Source organism: Echinops telfairi, unplaced genomic scaffold (assembly GCF_000313985.2).
Source record: "Echinops telfairi isolate 266 unplaced genomic scaffold, ASM31398v2 ScPeMD7_36;HRSCAF=134, whole genome shotgun sequence".
Taxonomy (NCBI): Eukaryota; Metazoa; Chordata; class Mammalia; order Afrosoricida; family Tenrecidae; genus Echinops; species Echinops telfairi.
Genome location: NW_022103934.1, coordinates 1,723,498 through 1,735,273, shown reverse-complemented (window position 1 = coordinate 1,735,273; position 11,776 = coordinate 1,723,498). Strand labels below are relative to the sequence as shown.

The following is an 11,776-nucleotide window of genomic DNA, read 5'->3' as shown; positions in this document are numbered from 1 at the left end:
CACACACACACATACACACACCACCAAGGAAGCTAGCCTTACCAGAATAAGAGTCCCGGTCCCTGTCCACAGTGCTGAAGGGCTTGTCATTGTGCCAGGAGAGTGAGTCGCCAGCATCACCGTGGTACTGGCCAAGCCGCAGGCGGTAATGGTCACTCTCAGGCTCCAAGGAGAAGCCGTCGTAGTGGGCACGGGCCCCACGACCCCCCCAGTCTTCCAGGAGCACCAACAGCTCGTGGTCCCCGCGGCTGGTCAGCTGGTGCACAGGCTCCAGGCCCAGCCAGTATTCCCCATCTGGCCGCCCAAAGCCTGCCTGGCAGGGCAGGAAGGTGGGGCAGTCAGGAGAGGACCCCCTCCACCGCCCAGCCCCTCCCATGCACCCCTGCCCACCTTGTAGTGCGTCCAGGTGGTGAAGAAGTTGACGGAGCCGTCTTGTCGCTTCTGGATCACCGTCCAGCCACCCCCCTCCAGCTGCTGCTCGCACCAGGCCATCACCACGTGACGGCCTGGCCGCAGCTCATACACTCCACTCTGATCGTGGCCTGCCTGCTGGGCCTCCGCGCAGTCCTGCCACGGGCCTGTGGGCACAGGGATGTGGGGGACATGCAGCCTCAACCCACCAGCCCCCTGCTAAAATAGCACCCTTCCTCTCCGTGGGTCCCTCAGCAGAAGCAAGGGCCTGCCTCTCCGGTCCCCCCACCAGAATAAGAGCTCCCATTTTCTTTCCTGAGTGAGGTGCTAGGTCCCACTTGGCTCAAGAGACCGGATGTAAAGCCTGGGGTGTTTAACTCTTCTTTCTGTGGGCTCCACACCAGCAGTCCTGAATATCCCAGTCTAAACCTGTCCACCTACCCGCCAACGTAGCAGCCCTAAATTCCCTGTCCCTGTGTCAGAATAAGAGCGCTGTACTGAGGGACGCTGGTGACACCGTGGGCTACACGTTGGCCTGCTAACCTCAAGGTCAGCAGTTCAGATCCACCAGGTGCACTGAGGGAGAAAGATGGGGCTTTCTGCTCGTCTTTGCATCTTGATAAAAACCACACCTCCAGGTCTTGTCTTCAGAATAAAGGCATTTCTTTCAGCCCCATGGGAGGAATCTGCCTTTGGAAACTTAACCTGTCTGCATCCCTTACCCACACTGCACCTGGAATCCCCTAGTTCTCCACAACCCCAGCAGCCCTGCCTCTGTCCTACCTGCAGGCTTAGTGGAGGCTGCAGGGTGCCCTGCGAGCGTGGGTGATGCCAGCAGCCCCTGCTGTCTTGAGGTCTGGTCTTTCAGGGTCTCCAGGGCTGGGTCCAGCCTCCTGCTGCTGTCACTGATGCCACCCACCAGGCTGACAGGAACCACAGGCACCAAGGGTGGGGGCAGGACCTGCAGTGGCCAAGAAGGCCTGGGATGAGATGGCACTACCCCTTGGCCAAAGCCCTCCCCCACCCCAGCATCATAGATGATGGGTAATTGTCCCTGTACCCGGATAAGCAGGACATGGGGAAGGTAGGATGCCCTGCCCCATCATTGACCCTGCTCAGAACCTAACTCTGGACCCTCAGTAGCAGAGCTGGACTCAAATCCCCACTTTGGAATTCAGCAGTGTAACTATCTGTGGCTGTCTCTCAAAAGAGCAATCGTACATCCGACACTGGGCGTGACCTTACAGAATCTCCCAGACCCTGCCCATGCTGGGGATGCTCACACAATAATTTCGTATTTAAACGCAGGAACAGATATGTTCCAAGATTCAGAGCGTGGCGTATATGTATATAACATAGAAGCCCTGGTGTCGGAGTGAGTGTTGTGCACTGGGCTGCTAACCTGAAGGTCAGCAGTTCAAAACCACCAGGATCCTCGGGAGACATACAGGGCTTTCTGCTCCTGTAGAGAGTTACAGTCTTGGATCGAAAACGGTAAGGGCAGTTCTAGCCTGTCCTATAGGGTCGCTATGAGTCGGAATTGGCTTGATGGCAGTGTGTTTGTTTTGTTTTATATGGTATAACCTCAACCAGTTTGTGGTCTTTATCCACAGAGTAAAAATATGCTTGAAACCAGAACCAATGACTATTCACAGTAAGTGGCGCTTTAGTCGCATGTTGATCCAAAAGAGTTAAGGCCAAAATTCGGCTTTCAAAGTGTTTCTCGGATTTTGCAAATGAGGGTCAGAGCCTGGTCTCAGGGACATGCACAGCAGGAGTGGCTGCGGGATTACCTGCTGCTGCCCGCCCATGCCCCCCGGGCACAGGCGTTCCAGGCGGGCAATGAGGCCGCTCTGCTGGCTGACCATCTGCGCCAGCTCCCGGAACTTGACGTCCAGCTCGTGGAAGCGGGCGGCGGCGCGCTGCGCTTCGGCCGACGCGTTGAGCACGCGCTCGCCCAGCAACGCTAGGGCCGCGGCGGGCTCCGGCCCCGCCCCCGGCCCCGCCTCGTGCTGCAGCTGCGCGCGCAGCTGGCCCAGGCGCGCACTCAGGCCGCGGCTCTCTTTGCGCAGCGCGCGCACCTCGCCGGCCACGGCGCCGTCGGCCGCCGCCACCCGCTGCAGGTCGCGCAGCAGCTGCTCGTGGCGGCCCACGCGCACGCGCAGGGCCGCCACCTCGCTCGCGTTGACTGCCTCGGGCCCCGGCCGTCCGGCCGCCGACCCGCTCCAGCACACGGCGCCCGTGAACTTCTGCTGGGGCAGCACGAAGGTGTAGGTGCACCTGGGGGCGCCTGCCCGCGCCCACGACGCACCCAGCAGGAGCAGCAGCTGCAGCGCGCGCCACGGGGGCGCCGTCATGGTGGACCTGCGGGCACAGAAGGAGGTGGCAGCCAGCAGCCCGGCCCCTGCCCCCATGCTCGGAACAGACCCATCTGCCCCGGCGCAAGAACGCGACGGCGATGCACCCAGTGTACCCCGCCCGAGCCCCTCCACCGAGTTCCCGGCGCCCTGCGGGCTGCACGTCTTCCGAGGGGCTTGTATTGAGCGCTTACTGTCTGCCTGCCCTGTTTTACTCGTGGCGAGTACAGTCAGCAGCACAACGCGAAATTCCAGGCCCTGGAGGGCCAGAAACAAGACCAACGGGTTAAACGGGGCCTATGAGGTGGTGCGAAGTGCTAAAAATAACCCGAGGACGGAGCTTTCTGGGGAGGGGACACGGCGGGACCCGAGAAGGGGCGGCAGAAAGTTCTGAGGATGCCTGGGGAGACGAGCGCAGCAGGCAGGGAATAGCAAGGACAAGGATCCTGGGGCCACTGCCATCCACCTCCCCCGCGGGCTCTTCTGTTTAGACACGGAATTCCTCGGCCCACCCTCCAGCTCAGGAAACCACACGGATCCTTCCTTCTTCCTCCCTGGTCCTGCTCCGTGTTCCCCACCCAGCCTATCCTCTCCACGGCCGCCCGAGGGCGCCTGTGAGGCCCGTCTCCCCCACAGCTTCCTTGGATCCCCACCTCCTTCGGAGAAAATTCCTCTTGTGGCCACAAGCCACGCCTGTGCAGCCTGGCCACCTCCCTGCCGCCTCCCTCTAGCTCTCCAGCCACGCTCGCCATGCTGTTGGACCTCAGTCATACTCCCTCCGCCTCAAAGCCTTCGCTGCACGTTTCCATCCGCCTGGAAGTACCCCACTCAATTGTACTAGGTTTGGGGGGCGGGGGAAGATGAAAGAGGCAGGGCTGAGGGCCTGTGGGGATCTGTGGGCTTGGGTTTGGTGGCTGGCGCTTGGTAAGGATGGGGTGTTACCAAGTCTGCACCCTCAGCTTATCTGGGTCTCAGCTTAGATGCCTCCCTGTTCATAACCCCTCCCTGGCCACCCCATTTAGAGTAGCTCCTCTTATCTAAAATAGTCCGGCTTTTTATGATCTGAATGCCCCACCAAAATAACCCCACCCCCTCCTAGCTGGGTTTTGCTCCCCGCTCCGTCCCCAGTGCCTAAAACTGCCTGGCACCCAGCCAGTGCTGCTCGCTAAGAGTTTGTTAGGTGATTGGATGAGCTCTCACCCCCACCTCCCGCGCACCAGTAGCCTCACTCAAGGTTGTATAATGTGGCCATCTACACAGAAGCCTCCTCCCCCTACTCCGTCACATGCCTGGGTACACCAAGATCCACATGCCCACAGCCTCTTGTGGGTACTTGGTGGCAAGGGACACATTCCAGATGTCCACACATCACCCCACCTGCCTCTCGTCCAAACACCCATGCCCTGGCACCCACAGAGGGCAGTGCACCACCCCCTCCATGGTCACATGCCTCCATCATTCACACACTGAGCATCTACCTGTGCCAGGGCCTGTCCCAGGCAACCAGAGAGCGGGAACCAAGACGGACCAAAGCCCCACCCTCCTGAGCTGAAGTCCAGCTTGGGGACACGGACAGGTAAATAGGCAGAGGGAACAGCATGTGCCAAGGACCTGAAGTGGGACCCTGCTTCAGTGGCTCCAGGATTGGGGGGGGGGGGGGGGGGGGGGGGGGGGTTACGGGGGGGGTGCTCTAGGAGGAGAGCAAGGGAAGTTTGTTCAGGGCTTTGGGGAAGCTTGCACTCCACAGAGATGGGAACCGTGGGAGGTTGTGAGCTGGGCAAGGCTGGTTTGCTGCCATCCTGCACCCCAAGCCAGGTGGGGCGGGGCAGAGCTGAGTGAGGTGCTCTCCATGCTCCCCACCAGATACCTGGCTCCCCACCTCCGTGACAAGGATCCCCTGGAGCTAGAATACAGCTGTAGCACAGGCCAGGGTCCCCGACAGTCTCTGCCCGCCGCCCCACCTTCTCTCTCACCTCTCACGCCCAAGGCCCTGGGTCCAGCGAAGAAGCTCGAGACAGGCCGGGGAAGTCTGAGGAAGAGACGAGGGTCCGCAGGGGCCTCTGAGCTGGGGGAGGGGAGCAACCAGTAGGAGGGCAGGAAGAAGGAGACTTGGTAAACCCTTCTGCACCCCCAACGCCTGGGCCTGGAGCTGTGCTTGGCCCAGGAGCCCCAACTGTAAATATTTAGGATTTCCCATGTGAGGACTGAGGCAGCTGGCCAGACACCCCCCCTGCCCAGGCCTCCAGAGCCCGATAACACAGGTCAGTGGCCTGGGCGTTCCTCTCAGGCGGAGCACAGAGCGTGAGAGGCTGCAGGGCAGAGCACAGGGGCAGGCTTGCACCCCCAGACACCCCCCACACCCCCTGCAAAAAGCAGAGGTGAGCATCAGTGAGCACCCTTTTTATCTCATCCAAGGATCCCTGGGGGCACAGTGGGTTACAGATTGGGCTGCTGCCCACAAGGTCAGGAGTTCAAACCCAACAGCCACTCTGTGGGAGAAAGATGAGGCTTGCTACACCCATAGAGTGACAACTTCAAGAAGCCCCAGGGGCAGTTCTGCCCTGTCCTGTAAGGCTGCTGTGGGTCAATATCGACCCGACAGCAGTGATTTTGAGTTTATCATTTTCAGCTAATCCACCCACCCAGAGCTTCTGTATATAGCCCCATAAGACAGCAGAGGAGACTGAGGCTCAGAGAGCATGAGCTACTTGCCCATGGTTACACCACTGGAGAGCACCCACCAGGGGACTCAGGCCAGATAGCTTGGCTGCCGTGCTCACACTTGTCTCCCATGAGAATGGTGTGTGCTCACATACATGTGTGCAAGAGGGTAGACGCACAGACCCAAGCAGGCATGCAAAACACTGCACAAAAACAGACAAGATAGACAGTGGGAGGTCCACAGAGAGCCCTGAGCATCCGTGTGTGTGTGTGTGTGTCTGTGTGTGTGTGTCTGTGTGTGTGTGTCTGTGTGTGTGTGTCTGTGTGTGGTGTGTCAAGCACAATAAAACCAAACCCGGTACCATCGAGTCATTTGATTCATGGCGACCCCTGGTATGTCAGACTCCAGCAGGTTTTCAATGGCCGGTTGGGGGCCATATAGACCGAGTGGTCTCTGCCCAAGAAGTGTCTGGTGGACTGAAACCACCAGCGTTTTGGGTGGCACTGTTGGGGATGCATTGGGCTGCTAACTGCAAGGTCAGCAGTTCAAACCCACCAGCTGCTGTGAGGGAGACAGATGAGGCTGGCTCTCCCGGATCTATTTAACGATCTCGAGAGAACCCTATATCGATAGGATCACTATGAATGGGGATTGACTCGATGGCAGCAGGGATTTGGTTTTGGGTCTTAGCCACGGCATGAACCATTCGCACCACCCAGGGACTTTATGTGGCTTGGACACACACACACACACACCTGTCTGTAGTCAGTCCTGGGTGGGGGCCGGGTGTTTTTTCTGGCTGGTTGTTTGTACACCCACACACATGCACAGCCTGTGGACAGGACCCCCCACCCCCCCACCTCAGCCAGGTCCACCTGGTCGCGCACTGGCAGGCGCAGAGACACAAAGCCTGGACAAAGAGAGACCCCGACGGATGCTTACAGTATGGGTGCCTCTGTTTGACACACACCCCTCCCGCCCCCATACCGTCGTATTCTCCCACAGAACCAATCTCCCAGCAGCATGCTACAGGCAGACACCACTATGCAGTTCCAGGTCAGAGGCCCAACGTGGAGTTGGGGAACCACACCGACAAGTAGAGTAGACACCCACCGGTCTCTGTCCCCCAGTTCACAATGTCCTGAAGCGCTTACCTAAGTGGACGCCCGGGGCTGAGAAAGGAAATGACTGCCCCAGATCTCCGAGAGGCTGCCAGGCTGGGCTTCCCACCCTTTTCTCCCACCAGCGGCACAAAGAGAAGAAATCTCCTAAGTCAGAGAGGGGATGACAGAAGGGAGAGAATGCAAGAGACAGAGATGGGGCAATGGAAAAAGAGATGGAGAGGCAGGAAAGAGACGGGCTACCCACAGAGATGGGAGATGGAACGAAGGGCAGAGGCAGAAAGGTGAAAGAGGTGGCTGATGACAAGGTTGGAAGGGAGAGAAGACAGGGATGGAAAGGGAAAGACAGAGAAGGGGAGGGGAGGTGGCGTGGGGAGAGAATGTTCAGCCCACGGAGGGAGGGGTGTCCCCCTCCCCCAAGGTTCTGGGGAAGAAGCCAGAGGCCTGAGGCCAACACTGGGGCTCCGAGAGGAAATGGGGCGGTGGGGGTTATTCATAAAGAGCCTGCCTTGCCCTAAGTTTCCAGAAGGTGAGGCGGAATTTCCATCTGCAGGCAGAGGCCCCCGCCGAGCAGCTGGCCCTCAGGATCGGCCCGCCCCCGCCCTTGAAGACTGCAACTGGACCTATCCTTTCCCTGACTGAGACCCCCAAGTGCCAGGGAGCAATTTTATACCAAGACTGCACAGCTGGAAATAAAATTACTAAGACGCGTCTGTCGGCTACAGTAGCATGAATTTCATAGCGGGTAGGGCGAGGCTCAATTCCACCTGAGCGAGGTGCTTACAGAAGGGGAGAGAAAGACAAAAACGACCGCCGAGAAAAGGGGTCAACTAGAAGCGGAGGAGACAATGAAGGAGCTGTTCTTAGAGGCTGAACAGGTGTCTCTCCCGAAGCCTCAGAAGGACCCAGTACAGGTCTCAGACAGCCACCGTCCAGCTTCCGAAACCGTAAGATGATCCATCTCTGTCGGCTACTGCCACAATAAATAAAGGGATGACTTCAATGGGAGGAAGGGTGGTATCTGACATTGGTTGGGCAAAAACTGTGCGAGAACGTAACCTCACGAAATTATAATTTAACATTTACACTTTAACAGAAATGCAACTTTCTGACTTCACTGGGGGGGAAGAAAATAATCAATCGGCCTCGTTGGAGGCAAAGAGCCAAGCCGGTATTCGAACCTGAGGTTGCGGGAGCCTGGTTCCGCTCCCGGTCGCTAAGCGGCAAAGCCCCGCCCTGGTTTCCATAGAAACAGGCCCGCCCGCCGGTCGACGTCACCAGGGGCGCCGCCTCCTGTGGCCGCCGGCGCCGGAAGTGAGCTTGGCGGCACCGGAAGTGAGCTTGGCGGCGCCGGAAGCGCCCGTTCCCGGCGGCCTCGTGGGGCAGACGGCGGCATGGGGCAGCCGAAGCGGGTGAGGCGCGGCGGCCGGGGAGGCGCGGGGCACCGAGGGGCGCCTGGCGGAGGCCGCGGCGCTCACCCCTCGCCTCTTGCCCCCGCAGTCCCGGCACCAGAAGCGCGCGCGCGCCCAGGCGCAGCTCCGCAACCTCGAGGCCTATGCCGCGCAGCCGCATTCGTTCGTGTTCGCTCGGGGTCGCGCTGGTCGCGGCGTCCGGCAGCTGAGCCTGGACCTGCGGCGGGTCATGGAGCCGCTCACCGCCACTCGCCTGCAGGTCGGCACCTACCCTAGGCCCTGGCTTCCGGGCAAAGGGCCGGGCGCCCTCCAGTCTCCCGGGGTTGGAGGCAGGACCCCCTTTCTGGGGACCATCATCCCCGCCACGCTCGCAGAAAACCCACCGTGGGTCTTGACTGCGTCGGGCGGCGAGGCGTGGGCCCTCGGGGTAGAAACGTGGCTCTCAAAGTTCTGGAGCAAGCGCTTGAGGTTCCTAGTAAGCAAGTGGCAAAGGCGGTTCTAGGGGCCAGGAGCATCCCTCTCTCCTGGGCTTGTTGAAAGAGCTGCATGGGGCCGCTCTCAGCCTAAACCTACCCTTGTTGCTCTGTAAGGTCCGAAAAAAGAACTCGCTGAAGGACTGCGTTGCGGTAGCCGGGCCCCTTGGGGTCACACATTTCTTGATCTTCAGCAAGACGGAGACCAACATCTACTTTGTGAGTGCTGTGTGTGAGTGACCCCCTCCCCCGGCTCCCCGCTCTCATGATGAGCCCATGTGCCTCTGAGCTGCCGTGATTCAGGCTTCAAAGTAAACGCTCTGAAGAAATGGAGCCGAGCTTCACCGCCCCCAGCGCGCCGGCCTGCCAGACAGCACCCTCTTCCCCTCACAATCTCCTTTGTTCTGCAGAAGCTGATTCGACTTCCAGGAGGTCCCACCTTGACCTTCCGGATCAATCAGGTGAGGGCTGAGGTCTGGGTAGGCTGGGGGAGGGCGGGTGGCCCCAGTTGACAGGCCCCTCACGGTAGCCTGCCCTGGTCCCACAGTACACACTGGTGCGAGACGTGGTCTCCTCACTGCGCCGGCACCGCATGCACGAACAGCAGTTTGCCCACCCTCCCCTCCTGGTGCTCAACAGCTTCGGCCCCCACGGCATGCACGTGAAGCTCTTGGCCACCATGTTCCAGAACCTGTTTCCCTCCATCAACGTGCACAAGGTGGGCCATGGTGGCAGGTGGCCGTGGGCGGGAAGTCAGGGTATCAACACCATTGGCACTTGGCTGGGTCACTCAGGCCTCACCTCCGGCATTGTGGCCGAAAGCGGGCCCTCCAGGGTCCACTGAGTGTGGAGGTCAGAGCCACCCATGGGTTCCTGACAGATGGGAAAAGGTGCTAGTAGCTCCCTGGTGTGATGAGAAACTTAGGCCACCTGAGGTTAGATAGAGGTTGGGTCCCAGGGAGACTAGTGTGGTCGATTGTTGGACCCAGATTTCTAGCCAGTGCCCCAACTGGCTGTGTCACCATTTGCAGCCTTCCCATCCACCACCACCACCACCACCTTGGTGGTTCTAAGTGGGTGGGCTGGTTCATGCAGAAGGCTCACGTGGCACCATGCCCTCTTCCCTTCCTCTCCAGGTCAACCTGAACACCATCAAGCGCTGCCTCCTCATTAACTTCAACCCCGACTCTCAGGAGCTGGATCTCCGCCACTAGTAAGTGCTGGGGGGCAGGGGCGCCCGGGAATTTGGGGCCCTGGGGTGTGGCTGATGACAGTACTATGGCTGAGACTCTGTGATTGCTCAATCTCAAAGTAAACGCCCTGACAACCCCTGGAAGAGTTTGAGGGGTCTGACCGTCCTCCTCACAACCCCTAATGTCCTACTCTGCATGCTCCGGCCCCACAGCAGCATCAAGGTGGTTCCTGTGGGCGCCAGTCGTGGGATGAAAAAGCTTCTCCAAGAGAAGTTCCCCAACATGAGTCGGCTGCAGGACATCAGCGAGCTGCTGGCCACGTGAGGAAGGCATGGATGGGGGCCTCGTTCCTAGGGTTGTCCTGGGGGCCTGGCATGCTCAGCTAAGCACTGAATGTCCCCTGAACAGGGGCGCCGGGCTGTCAGAGAGCGAGGCAGAGCCTGATGGCGAGCACAACATCACCGAGCTGCCCCAGGCCATCGCTGGCCGTGGCAACATGCGGGCCCAGCAGAGCGCAGTGAGGCTCACAGAGGTGAGGCCAGGCTGGAAGAGCCTCAGAGAGGAGTGACTGACGGGACCACCTGGGGAAGCACTGACCCCTCCCCTCCCCCCCAGATCGGCCCTCGGATGACGCTGCAGCTCATCAAGATACAGGAGGGTGTTGGCGAGGGCAACGTGCTGTTCCACAGTTTCGGTGAGGAAGGTGGGGGAGGCGGGTCACGGGCTATCTGAGACGGGTGTCTGAGGCCATTTAAGGTGGCGGAGGCTCGGGGATCTTGGCAAGCATCTTCTTCCTACTCAGTGCACAAGACGGAGGAGGAGCTGCAGGCTATGCTGGCGGCCAAGGAGGAGCGGCTGCGACTCAAGGCACAGAGGCAGGACCAGCAGGCCCAGAATGTGCAGCGAAAGCGGGAGCAGCGAGAGGCTCACAAGTGAGGCCCGGGCAGTGGGGTGGGCTGGTGGGGGGGCGGCGGGCAGGGCAGCACTGCTGACAGCCCCGGGCCTCTCCAGGAAGAGGAGCCTGGCAGGTATGAAGAGGACACGCACAGAGGCTGATGGGGACAGCGACGCTGAGGACCCGGGCGCCCCTCCGGAGGCAGAAGGAGCCAGCCGGCTGGAGGAGGAGGAGGAGGATGAAGCTGAGTATTTCCGCCAGGCAGTCGGCGAGGAACCTGACGCAGGTGTGTGTCATTGCAGCTGGTGCCCAGGGGGTGTGCCAGGGCTCCAGGGCACCAATCTGCCTCTCCTTTCAGACATGTTTCCTGGGCTGACCAGGCGCAGACGGCCTGCTCGACCTCCAAGCAAAAAGCAACGGGTAAAGGACCGGAAGCCGGAGCGAGGAGGTGACCGGAGGCCTCCAAGGCCCAAGGGCCAGTTGCGAAGAGGTCAAGCCAAGGCTGGTCCCCCCCGGGCTGCCCGAGGTCGTGCCCAGGGCCGAGTGCGGCTGCCTAAGAGAGCAGCTCGAGCCTGAGCCCCCAGCAAAGCTGGGCACCCCAGACGGGCCCAGAGGCTGCTCTGGGCTCGGGTGCAGCCTGCTGCTATTCCTTTTATAAAGGAGCCATCTCCCCACTCCCACAATAAAGGATCCACACCCTTGAGTCTCTCTGGTTGAGCTGGGGGGTTGGCAGCCCAGAGTGGCTTCTGTCAGGGCAGCACCTGGAAGTCTGGCCCATCTTTAGCCTGATCCTGGGGGCGTGAAGGGCTCATTCCACAGGTAGCGGTAGCAGCCTGTCTAAGGCTTGATCCACTCCTGTTCGCCGAGGTCTGCAATGAGGAAGGAGGCGGGGGTGGGGCCCAGGACCAACCAGCCCTGCCAGCTGTGGGTGGGGCTTCAGGAAAGGGAGGGGCCACCTCAGCTTATTAAGTCCTGAGTGTGTTGGCACGCTGGGAAGCAGCCACAGCTGGGCGCAAGCCATGGGGGCCAGCACAGGTGAGGCTTGCCTGGGGTTTAGGGGGGAAGCGTCCACCTGCCCCCTGGGTGGGGCTGGCGGCCCCAGGGGGGAGTGGGTAAGGGCACAGATTGTCTAGACAGCACTTCCTGGGGTTTGGCAGCCCAGCTCTGGGGAAGATAGAGAAGTGGCGAAGGGCGAGCTGTGTGTCAGGAGGCACTTCCTACTGCGGCGGAGCAGAGGTTTGTTTCTTGGGGG

At 60.3% G+C, this 11,776-nt stretch overlaps 2 protein-coding genes and 2 non-coding genes across 4 annotated transcripts in view; 3 read left to right on the top strand and 1 right to left on the bottom strand.

Annotated features, from left to right (window-relative positions):
* Nucleotides 1–4,873, bottom strand: part of ANGPTL6 (angiopoietin like 6) — a 5,827-nt gene extending 954 nt beyond the window's left edge. Inside the window, exons 1-5 of the mRNA XM_004716810.2 lie at nucleotides 4,742–4,873; nucleotides 2,205–2,775; nucleotides 1,195–1,372; nucleotides 391–578; nucleotides 43–313 (exon numbers count right to left, since the gene is read on the bottom strand). Of these exons, the coding sequence (XP_004716867.1) occupies nucleotides 43–313; nucleotides 391–578; nucleotides 1,195–1,372; nucleotides 2,205–2,768 (1,201 nt within the window). The 5' untranslated portion in view covers nucleotides 2,769–2,775; nucleotides 4,742–4,873. The remainder of the gene's footprint in view (nucleotides 1–42; nucleotides 314–390; nucleotides 579–1,194; nucleotides 1,373–2,204; nucleotides 2,776–4,741) is intronic.
* A 3,201-nt stretch (nucleotides 4,874–8,074) lies between these two features.
* LOC101652369 (suppressor of SWI4 1 homolog) overlaps nucleotides 8,075–11,776 on the top strand; it is a 5,645-nt gene continuing 1,943 nt past the window's right edge. The window contains exons 1-12 of the mRNA XM_030885663.2: nucleotides 8,075–8,222; nucleotides 8,554–8,655; nucleotides 8,847–8,897; nucleotides 8,984–9,154; nucleotides 9,573–9,649; nucleotides 9,842–9,949; nucleotides 10,038–10,161; nucleotides 10,245–10,323; nucleotides 10,432–10,561; nucleotides 10,641–10,810; nucleotides 10,883–11,094; nucleotides 11,344–11,452. Coding sequence (XP_030741523.1) covers nucleotides 8,193–8,222; nucleotides 8,554–8,655; nucleotides 8,847–8,897; nucleotides 8,984–9,154; nucleotides 9,573–9,649; nucleotides 9,842–9,949; nucleotides 10,038–10,161; nucleotides 10,245–10,323; nucleotides 10,432–10,561; nucleotides 10,641–10,810; nucleotides 10,883–11,094; nucleotides 11,344–11,452 — 1,363 coding nt within the window. The 5' untranslated portion in view covers nucleotides 8,075–8,192. The remainder of the gene's footprint in view (nucleotides 8,223–8,553; nucleotides 8,656–8,846; nucleotides 8,898–8,983; nucleotides 9,155–9,572; nucleotides 9,650–9,841; nucleotides 9,950–10,037; nucleotides 10,162–10,244; nucleotides 10,324–10,431; nucleotides 10,562–10,640; nucleotides 10,811–10,882; nucleotides 11,095–11,343; nucleotides 11,453–11,776) is intronic.
* On the top strand, nucleotides 8,690–8,776 carry LOC115869692. Its single transcript, XR_004046328.1, has one exon. It is a non-coding gene; the product is annotated as a small nucleolar RNA SNORD105 (small nucleolar RNA).
* Nucleotides 9,691–9,770, top strand: LOC115869688. Its single transcript, XR_004046325.1, has one exon. It is a non-coding gene; the product is annotated as a small nucleolar RNA U105B (small nucleolar RNA).